Here is a 10,633-nt window from a genome sequence, read left to right as displayed (position 1 = left end):
TGTACACACCTGATTGAAGCAAATCAMTGTAAAAAACACACAACTGAAAAAGTGTACATAATCTGTTCAGAAACAGCACAATATTTATTTAACATCTTTATATATTTTATATATATTTATATATATATAATTCTTTTCTGCATTGCAGATTTAGTTTTATACATCTCTATTTACAATGATTTAAAATAATTATATTTCATCTCTGGCAGGTATTTACAAAGTCAATAGTAACTACATTTCACATTTCAACAACAGTCAACAGCATTAATTCAGTAAGACAATTAAGATAATGGCTTACATGCACCAATAACATGATCTTCAATATGTGCCATCTTCAGGTCTAAGAATGAAGATTTTTCCCTGGTCCCAGGTTAAAAAGACACCGTACAGCAGAGATTGTGGTTATTAAAAACCCATTTTAGTCCTTCACCAGTACTGAATCCTGAATGTTTGGGGTTCATACCAACACACAGGGTTTTCCTGGTGAAAAGGGATCCAACACCACTAATCCAAGTTCTTTCACCTAGCCTATTTGTCCACAAGAAGTGGGCTACTTGCTGCTTATGCTCCCTTCTATGACAGAGATAAGATTACATCATGCTAAAGCAGTAAAAATCCTCAGTTCAGAGAAGCAAACTTTGTATGACAGAAGAAGTAAGAAAATAATCTTTTAACCCTTGCAGAATGCCTTTTTTTTTTTTTTTTTTTTTTTTTTTTTTTTTTTTTTGCCAGTAAAACTGACTGCATATCCTGTATTGTTACAAGGACAATACAAATCAAAAGATTCACTATCAAGTAGAGGAAATACAAATTTAAAAAACGCAGCATGGGGTATACCTTGGTTTAGCTTTTTTGTAACAGATAAAAGCTACCATAGGAAATCTAAAATGTATTAAGAGTATCTGATTTAATTATTCAAAATGTTTATTAGCTTTTTCCTGGAATCCTTAATATGGAAAAAAGTTAAATGACTCAATTGTATTTAATCATATGGAATTTTTCCATAAATAACCAGCCAGTAATATCCTTCCCAAAAATATGCACTTTCTGCAAGAAAACAGTAAGAAGTCTTGTTTCAAAGTAATCATTGAACACTGACACAYAAAAACACACATACACATCCCAGCACTAACAAACTATTAACACTTTGAAAAGTGGTTTATCCTGAGTGATTGCTAACTCACATCTACTGTGTATTTGAAGCCACGAAGTTTCTAACACTTGCATTTTTCATGAACTAATAACATGAAAGTCTAGCACTGCTATAGAAACTACTTGAATAAAAGMATTAATATCACTCCCAAGTCCTACTTATTTTAGAGAAAAGGAAATTTCTCTCTGAATAAGTTGCTTCATTCCTACTAATTTTTCTTTTTTGTGGTCAGTTCTGGGGAGGACAAGGACCCAAACACACTGGATCCCACATCCTACTTGTGAGAAACATTCCATAATAAAGCACCATAATGTTACTTTTTCAGAGGATGTTCCTAATGTTCCTAAATCATCAGACATCTTCCTCCCCGACCCATTTTCTCCGCTCTTAAAAAAAAAAAAAAAAAAAAAAAGCAAGTTCTGTATCACATTTTAATGGGTGATTAATCATCCTTGAGAGCCAAACTTTAAGTTAYTTTCAAGTTCTATTGGAATTCAAAGATACCCTGCTCTGAATTACATTTTATTGACTGTAAGACATTAAGCAGGAGCTCACAACAAAGTAATCAGTTAATAAAACTTGGCCTGATCACTTTTTCCATCATGCACAAGTTAAAACGTAAGCCAAGGTTTTACTCTACAGACACAAAGTTTTATACCATATCTCTTCCCATCAGCACCACCTCACAGATTTTAATAATCCAATATGACAGAAGAGCCAATGTATGGACCTGTTTTTAATTGAATTAGATCCTCAAATTCAATCTTCACTAAAATCTGATGTCTATAGCTAAAAACAAAAAAAAGTTACTCTTTTTAATTGAAGAGAAAATAAATCAAATAATGAAAACAGGAACTGTTTGTCATTTTCTTTAATTAAATTTAGAATACAGCCACCTAGCCTGGCAAAGATTTTCACTAAATCCATTTCTGGAAGCTGTGAGGTGCTTTTAAGACTTCTGCAGCTTGCTTTTGAACTATTAATTTATTGTATGATAGCAGGCCTTAACACATGCCAAACTTAYCTGGCAAGTTTACTCCAAATAGCTAGCTTTCAAAGATTTACTTTAAATAAAATTTTATAATGACTATGTGGAAGTCATCATCCATATCAGCCTTTCAAAATCTATTCATTGCTTGGTCTCAAACTAGCAATGGACCAAGTCACAGAGAGTTCTCCAGTGTCCTCCATCACTGGGTAAGAGGCAGGTGAGTACTTTGGCTCTTCAGCTGGTCATGACATGAAAATTTTGACAGACTGATGCATATATTCACTAAAACAACACACACACATGATCTCCCCCCCTACTCCCCAGATCACCTCTAGAAAAGCTTTCTACAGTCAAGTTTATCCAGCTGCCAAAGGAAAAACAAACTAAGTAATAACTTAGGGAGATAAAGGCCCATGTGCTAAACAGCATTTAAAGCACTGAAAATTGAAATAAACCCCAAAAATGCAATACATGTACAGAGAAAGTTTCCTTTTTCTTCTTCTTCCTTCTTCTTTTTTATTTATTTTTTTTTAACCAAGCTTGGAAAGGATTGATACTTTGCAAATGCAGTTCTGTGATCATCCTAAACAAGACGCACAAAAAGCATGTTTACTGTTCTCACACAAACTATTCCTATATTGTAAACAGATGTTCTAAATAAGACCTAGATAATGGATTTAATACTATATTAAACATGCCAAGGTAGCAAAATCTTTGGCCGTAAGAGAATTGCACAATTTAAGGATGAGAGTATTAGATTTCGGAACATCAAGAGCATCTTTTTGTTCTGTGTGCAACTCATTTCATTCAAACATATTTCATTACACATTCCACACCTCCTCCAGGATTATGACTACAGTACCTAGTTTAAAGATCTTTCTTGAGTAACACTTGGTTCCCACTTGGACTTCAAAGTAATTTCAATTTGTAAGCCAAAACAAACAAAAATGCCCATTTTGTGRTAAAATTAAAGTACCTGAACACTTAACACACAGCCATCACTTCATGAAAAAATACAGTAAATTTGAATTCTTAGGTTAAAATACAGCTGTAGCATAGGTTTATCTATTCCAAAATTATTTTTTTCAGAAAATTGTATTTTGAAAGTGTTATACTTTAAACACTGAGGAAAATTTCCCAGGAGTTAATTTTTTTCATGAACAGTAATAATCTTTGTGAAAGAAGTGGAAACAAAGCACATAATATCTGGAGACAAAAAGGAATTAGATATAGTCTCACCCTTGCTATGCAGTAGCTTTACCATCATTATTAAGGTCCCCCCTTAATCTTGAAAAATATGTCTATATTTACATACAGTATACACACAGTTGAGGCAATTGATTGTCAACACGTGACAAATGTATGTACCTGTCCACACACAAGTAAACCTCACATGGTGAGAAAAAAACCTGTCCCAGTAAACTCCACTATTCACAAAAGTAGTGCAAATAAATACTTTGTCAAAAAACCAAAATATTTCTCACTATTTTGTTGCCAAAACAGCTGAATTTAATTACATTAAAGCTAGCAAGAGTATGTTGGAAATGCTGGATTTAAGTACTTAAGACGAGCATACTTGCAAACTACAAATACTAGATCTGATACTTTCTTGCTGCAACCTGATGTTCAGCATTACAGAGTGAAGTATATTGTTAAAAAGCTTTCCAAATTCACTTCAGAAAGGGTGTTCAAAGACATCCGTATTTAAGATATACAGTGATGTACAAAGTTTCCATATACTGAAATCTAAACTGAAAGGATAATATTGCAATTTAAATCTTTACCTTGCAATATTCATTTTAACAGGTATTTTTACTTCATCACTTTGCTGCCTGTAGGATGAAAAAATGGCTCCTTGTTCCACCAAAAAGCTGCTTATAATAAACACCTGAAAAAGCTAATCAAAGTTTGAATTAGCAAACCCAATATTTCATATTTTCCTAAAATCATAACGTCCAAGAAAAAAAAGATGAGTAACAAAATGGCAGCATATCACAATGTGGTAAAAATTGTATCAAGGGATAATTCATYTATCCTTACTTTTATGTGTATATACACCCACATATAACACCCACACTTTCTCACTTAAGAATTATCTGTAAGTGCATGCAGACACGCATACATGGAAAAAAAATGTAGTGTTCTGCTTTTTGATCTCTCGTTATGCTGCAGCTGCACTGAAATACTGTAGAGATTAAAATTAGTGCCTCATGTCAAGTACTAAAACCAGTCACAGCAGAATTAATTCAGAATAAAGAGATTTAAATCTAAATATTTGTGACAGGTGTCAGAAAATTTAAGTATGTTTCATAGTTCCTTTAGTGCTTAACATATATAATCAGAAATCCAGCAGATTATTCTCTCAGCCAGTTTCTAGACATTTCTTATTTTATTACTGCCAAAAGTAGTGTGCTGAACTTCAGTATATAAAGTTTTGCTACAGTCTTAGCAAACCTTGGCATCGTTTGAGAGGCATCTAAAAGCATTAACAATACATGTGATACACAGCACTGCCGAGGCCTGTTGTTACAGCTGGTTTGTAGATACTAATGATGATTCACTTCTAAGATACGTGTTAGTTAGTGCACATCTGAAAAACAACAGAACAAACTCCCACAGACAAAACATTTCCCTYAACTGGTAATTCTGATAAGTTATAAATGTACCACATCAGCGCACAGAAAGAAGAATTATAGGAATAAATTTGAAATTATTCAAAAAGCTTTATAGGGGAGTTAAATATACAAAAGAACAAAACAAAATGGATTGTTATACCATACAATGGATTATTAAATCATAACAAAAAGGCACACCATCAAAATGAGAACTGCAAAAATATCTTTAAATGTAGTTTGACTAAAGTTTTATCCAATTCATATTTATGCATGCATATTTGCTGTCTCATTTTCCTGAAAGAGGTTAATAGTATAATGCAAAGAAAAAAAAATCCTGCACATAAGGATATATATCTTTTCCCAAATATATATATACACACACATGTGTATATGTATATATAAAAGTTTGTCAAATTTGCCCTGACATCAATTTTTAAACATTCTACAACTTCTGAATGAAAGCTTACAACATTAAACACAAACTCCAAGAACCTTGCTAACAAACCACCCCATTTTTAAAAAATATTTACTAAAAATAATTCTTCAAAAACCTAGTTGACATTTCTGRATTTTCCTTTTCCAAAGAATTAAACAAATAATTTGGTCCTTAACAATCTATAGTGATGGCTCTTTCATATAWTTCGCTTTGGATGGTCTCTACAAAAGACAAATTTTGTAAACTTTCAGAAGACAAACTAGCAAGCAAGCTTCTGCACAACCATGACTGTTATCAAGTGTTTCTGCTACTAAATCTTTACAAATTAAGAGTAGTCCTTCTAACCATACACAGCTTCTGACAGTGTTACAAAAAATACTTCAGTGTTTGATTTTCACAGAGGGTTCTACCTTAGACCGCAATCTTGACTTTGCCTTAAATTCCCATCTGTGTGTCTGCAGCGGTTCTTAAAGATGAACTTCAACTGAGGAAACAGTAAGTTTTCTTTTTAACAATTCAACTTAGTCTTTAACTGAATTCTGGCATCAGTCTGGATGCTGTTTGATTCTATCACTTCTGTGAATTAAAAGATATGAAGACTAGACTGCCAAAATGACTTGTCAAATTACAAAAACTCCTCTGAACATTTAAATGAGCTTTAATGTAAATTTGAAAATTAGTTCTGTTTGAAATAGAGGTCCAAAAACTAAAATATCAGAAGCTACCTAAAAAAACAATCATCAGCACTGTAACACCATGTCATTGTCCTGATTTTTTTTAAAGACTATCTATCATACAAAGATAAGCTGCTATTTCTAACTGCTTACGTTTTTTTTCTTCACAGTGACAGTGAAACCAAAGTGCCCACATAAAGATTGTAACTCTTTCCTGTAGCTTTACAATTTGTAAACTTCCAGGATATACATTACCTACGAGAACAGGATGAGCCTTCATCTTTTCTCTCCAGCAATCCAAAAAGAGATAAAGAGAGACAGAGAGAGAGAAATAAAAGAGACAAGCATTTTCCTGTGTAACCAGGAACATGTGCTTCTAAGCAGTGTTCTCTAGCATAAGTATGAGCCCATGCCCATACACCAGTCATATACATTCAAGATTTGGCTCAATGGCAAGAGTTCTGAATTTTGTAGACTAGGGGCCAATCAACTAAAATAATAGGACAGTTAAAAACAAAACAAAAACAAAACACCCACAACACCTTAACGTATTATAAATACAAAGGCAGTGACGTGTGGTCCTTCTGGGAAAAACGGACTGTCAGTACCACTTGGTACAAATGATGTTTTTAGAAAAGTGTTTCACATTGAAGCTTCAGTGTTCCTAGCAAACTGTTGTCTTGATCCCTGAGACAGCCCCTTAGAGGATGGTCTGTCTGGACTGCAGGATTCTTAAAATGACTTCATGATTGAATTTAAGGACACTGAGAAAACAACTGAGGGGTGGGAGTGTCCAATAGCCATGATACCATAGAAAGCAGCCTGAGAAATACTCTTTACCTGAATACACCTTTCAATTCAGTGATCATCACCTCACAAGAACAACAACAACAACAACAACAGGAACAACAACAAAAATTGGAGCAGAGCTAGCCATTAGTTCCTGGGAAAGTAGTGTTTCCCTCCCACTTATCAACCAAACTTCCTTACCAGCATGGTCTTGTCTAAATTCTAGCCTATATGCAGAATAACCCTGTGTCCTGGAGGGGAAGACATATAACATTACACATGGCTACAACGCCATTAGAAGTGCATTGTAACCTACATTATCTACTTACAACCCTCTCTCTGAGGGACAGCTTTGTAATATGCATGTCTCAGTTGCTGAACATCCAAAGCTTCTGGGATGAGAGACTGTGGGCAGGCAAGAAAAAACTACCCTCATTTTAATGAAAAAGTGCTGTAGGCAGCCAGGAGCAGCAATGACAATCCCCTCCCCAGAACTGATTGCACAGGCTCAGAGAGGTCCAAAGTCACATTAGAATCTCTGAGGCACTCCTGGTTCTGAGAAAGAAAAGTCATGATCCAGTAGTCTTTGCAGTACTGTAGACTGAGAAAACAAACCCGTTTCTATTTCTTAACAAAGCCAAAGCATCATCTCATAGGGATCACATTCACCATTTCCGCCGGTGTCTCCAGTCTCACAGTGTTGAAATGGGACTGATCAGCCTACGATGGATTGCACATCACCCAAGGAGAAAGGAAGGCATGGAAAAAGGCATACAGTACATTATATACTGCTTCACAACCATGTTTACAAGGGGTGAAGATGAAGGTGAGGGAAGAATTATTGCTGTTTCAGTACAAGATACAGTATGATAGCAAAACCAAATCAAACAAGATCACAAACAGTATTTTCACACTGTGGGATGATGGTTCTTGTTTTGCCCAAGGATGAACTTGCCTGGGGATTAAGGGGGAAAAGGGAGTCCTAAGAAGGGAGTCAGCTACACCTGCGATATCAGCTGCATATTGAAACTTGGAGATCGAGACTGCTTGGTTAGGGGAGCTCCTGGGGGAAGGAGATCTTTACCTTCCCCAGCTTGGCCTAGTCGATCCTCTTGTAGGCTGATAGTAGAAAACCGATTGGTGTTGCCAGCTGCTAGATTGGTGACACCCTCTGTGCCAACACCAACACTGGAGCCTGCTTGACTGCCATTTACATAGTCAAAGGATTTACTGGAGGAAGCACTGGCGGTCCTAATCAGACTCAAACTGTTGGCTTTTGGCACTACCTGCCCAGCAGGCAGGCTGAGGTGCTTCTTAGGTGTCATCTCAATTATATCTACACCAAGGTCAGTGGATTGGTGCATGTACTGCTTCCGAGCTACTGAATCTCGAGGGCTCTCACTGGATTTTGCTGCAGAAGAGGTTTCTTTATCCTTAGCAGAACGTCCACTTGCTGCTTTCCTTAAGCTACCCTTCTGGGATATGGTTGATAGAAGTTTGGTCCCAACTGGCTGGCTGCTGAGGGAAGCTCCTGATGAAAATCCTTCATCGGCATCGTTAAGGTTCACAGATTCCTCTCTTCCATTTACACCCTCAGTATCTATTGAGGAAAAAGGAAAAAAAAACAACCAAAAAAATCCCCAAACCAATCAGAACATACAGTAAGCATTCAAGTTACATAAAGATGTACACAGAACATCAGAACAAACTTTGCTGATTCAGATGATTTCCACTTGCTTAAAAATTTATAGTTCTTGGACAGTAATTCTCCTTTATACACAATATAATAAGGGAGTTTGACAATACATACTCTCTGAGCTTGATTTGCCTTTCTTCTATGTCATTTTTTAAGTCAGGAATATCACTCAAACTATGTCTGTAAACAGGAAGAATTCGATCTCAATTAGCTAATTTATTTCAGATCTGTCTGTATGTACTGGTCCCAGTTCTCTCACACAACCAAAAAATGGCAAAATCTTTTCAGACTATTTTCATCCTCGTTAGAGGCAAGATGTGAGCACATTTAGGATCTCCTTCAGTCAGAACAAGTTATGCTGAGCACTTACCAAGCATCAGAATTAGGTCACTTCTTAGGCCAGCAATCACAATGCCCTAACAGAAGTAGGTGGCTTCTGCTGTGTATAGCTGGCACTTTAAACAATGTGACTAAGCTTGCTGTTGGAGAACAACCTAATTCCTTGTTCTCTCTCTCCCTTGTTCTCTCTCTCCCAGAACTCAATGCTCCCTGCATTTCCAGCTATCCTACTGAGATGCTTCCATCACATTTGCCTTTATCTGGGCATCTAGATTTTTCAGAGAAAATTTTCTTGTATTAGTACAAGTTTAACCTGTGAAATACTTCATGTTGTACAAGAGACTTTTTCTGCTTCTATTAAGGGGCTGTTAAGGAATAAATAAATAATTAAATAAAAAGCCCAGAAATATTTCCTTATTAAATCCTTGCTTTCACCCTATAATATGATTATGGCTCTACACAAATACAAAGACTTTTTTTGATCTTATCCTAGTTCTTGTTTTAAGCTCCAAGTACCCAAACCAGAAGAACAATTATTGGTTCACTAGAAAACTGAATAACATTTGAAATTCAAAACTGAGAATGGAGCTTGATGTATTTGCTTCAGCTATCTTGTTTCAATGAGTAAAATCCATGAAGTTTAAATATGTCTGCAAAAAAAATGAGATGTTGAGGCTACATGAATTTTGCTTTTCTTTATAAAAGCTGTGGAGCTTAACTATTTGTGAGAATCCACAAAGCCTATGTATCTGTCACAGATGCAACCTCTGTATTACTTTATTGGCAGTTTGTGTAGCCTAGTATGCCACAGAGTAAGCATGTTTCTCTCTCTTTTGTGGAACGCGGAAGCAGCAGTGGCAAGGATCTTACGGTTTCTACCATTTGAGTAGAACCACATTCTTTCTGATTGTTAGCAATGCATGAAGAAGCATTAAGTTATGGCAAGCAGAACAGGCACAAAGCTTTCACTGTTGCTGCTGCTTCTGTATAAAAAGCATATAGCCTGATCCTATGTCACATTTCTGAAGCATAAAGTAAAAAGAACACATTACAGTTTTGTTATTCTGTCTGTTTTAAACTCATTTCTCTTTCTAGGAAACTTTGCCTTGGAATTACTATTATTGTGAATCAGCCTACAAAAGATGTTCAGTCTTCTCCAAATTAGACTATTCTCAGGTCTCCCTCAGAACAACACAATGAGAGGTAATTCTCTCACTTTGTATAGTTTTGTTTGACTCATTAGCCTCCTGGAAGCAGCAAGAAAGTTCATGTTACTGCAGTCTTCCTCCCTGGGTAAAACCCTTTAATTTTAGAAAAAGCAGCTTTTTAATTTTCAAAGGCTATCATTAAATGAAGTGTGTCRCACTTGCTTTAACTTCCATATTTAAAACACATATCACTTTTTTCCCATTTGATCAAATTAGGCCTTTATCTTCTAAAGAAGACATGCATGTATTTTCTTATATTGGACAATCAGATATTTTACTCACAATCCACATCTCCACCCCCTCCCCCAACCTTCCCACACATAATTACCACAGGTATTAATAAAAGGATGATGCAACCGGAACATAGCAAAAACATTTTTTCAGTAAACCAGCATTTTATGTTCCTTTATATCATCATGCAAAGCCAGATGAAAGTGTGTTTGGTTACAAGCAGCAACAGCAGCAGCTAAATCCCCTCTCAATCCTTTCTTGTTCAAGCACAAGACAGGTAACTGAAATAAGGTATCTCCAAACAATACTGGTAAGCTTTCTACTTTTACAAGAACATGAGCCCTTCTTCATAGTTTGTGTCACAGAATTTCTGAGTAACAGACACACCTATTCAGAGTCAGTGAAGTAAAGTTACACAGAAAAGGTGGCATTTTGCCCACAGAATTTAAAGGGAAGACTGAGAGGGTTGTTGCAAGCTTTTGGATGCTGCAACTATGCAGA

General features: G+C 35.8%; 1 protein-coding gene across 8 annotated transcripts in view; it reads right to left on the bottom strand.

The window, feature by feature from the left end:
• Window positions 1-159: 159 nt before the first annotated feature.
• The window catches only part of HYCC2 (hyccin PI4KA lipid kinase complex subunit 2), a 66,101-nt gene continuing 55,627 nt past the window's right edge, over window positions 160-10,633 (bottom strand). For 7 of the 8 annotated variants that reach the window (XM_085299434.1, XM_085299441.1, XM_085299440.1 and 4 more), the window contains one exon: window positions 160-8,258. In XM_085299434.1, coding sequence (XP_085155560.1) covers window positions 7,657-8,258 — 602 coding nt within the window. In that variant the 3' untranslated portion in view covers window positions 160-7,656. The remainder of the gene's footprint in view (window positions 8,259-10,633) is intronic. The other variant, XR_014895154.1, reaches the window with a different exon arrangement.

The sequence above is a fragment of the Rhea americana genome, unplaced genomic scaffold (assembly GCF_003343005.1).
Source record: "Rhea americana isolate MKP2758 unplaced genomic scaffold, rheAme1 scaffold_15, whole genome shotgun sequence".
Lineage (NCBI taxonomy): Eukaryota > Metazoa > Chordata > Aves > Rheiformes > Rheidae > Rhea > Rhea americana.
The sequence above is the reverse complement of the archived record's forward strand: the minus strand, read 5'-3'. Positions and strand labels throughout refer to the sequence as shown.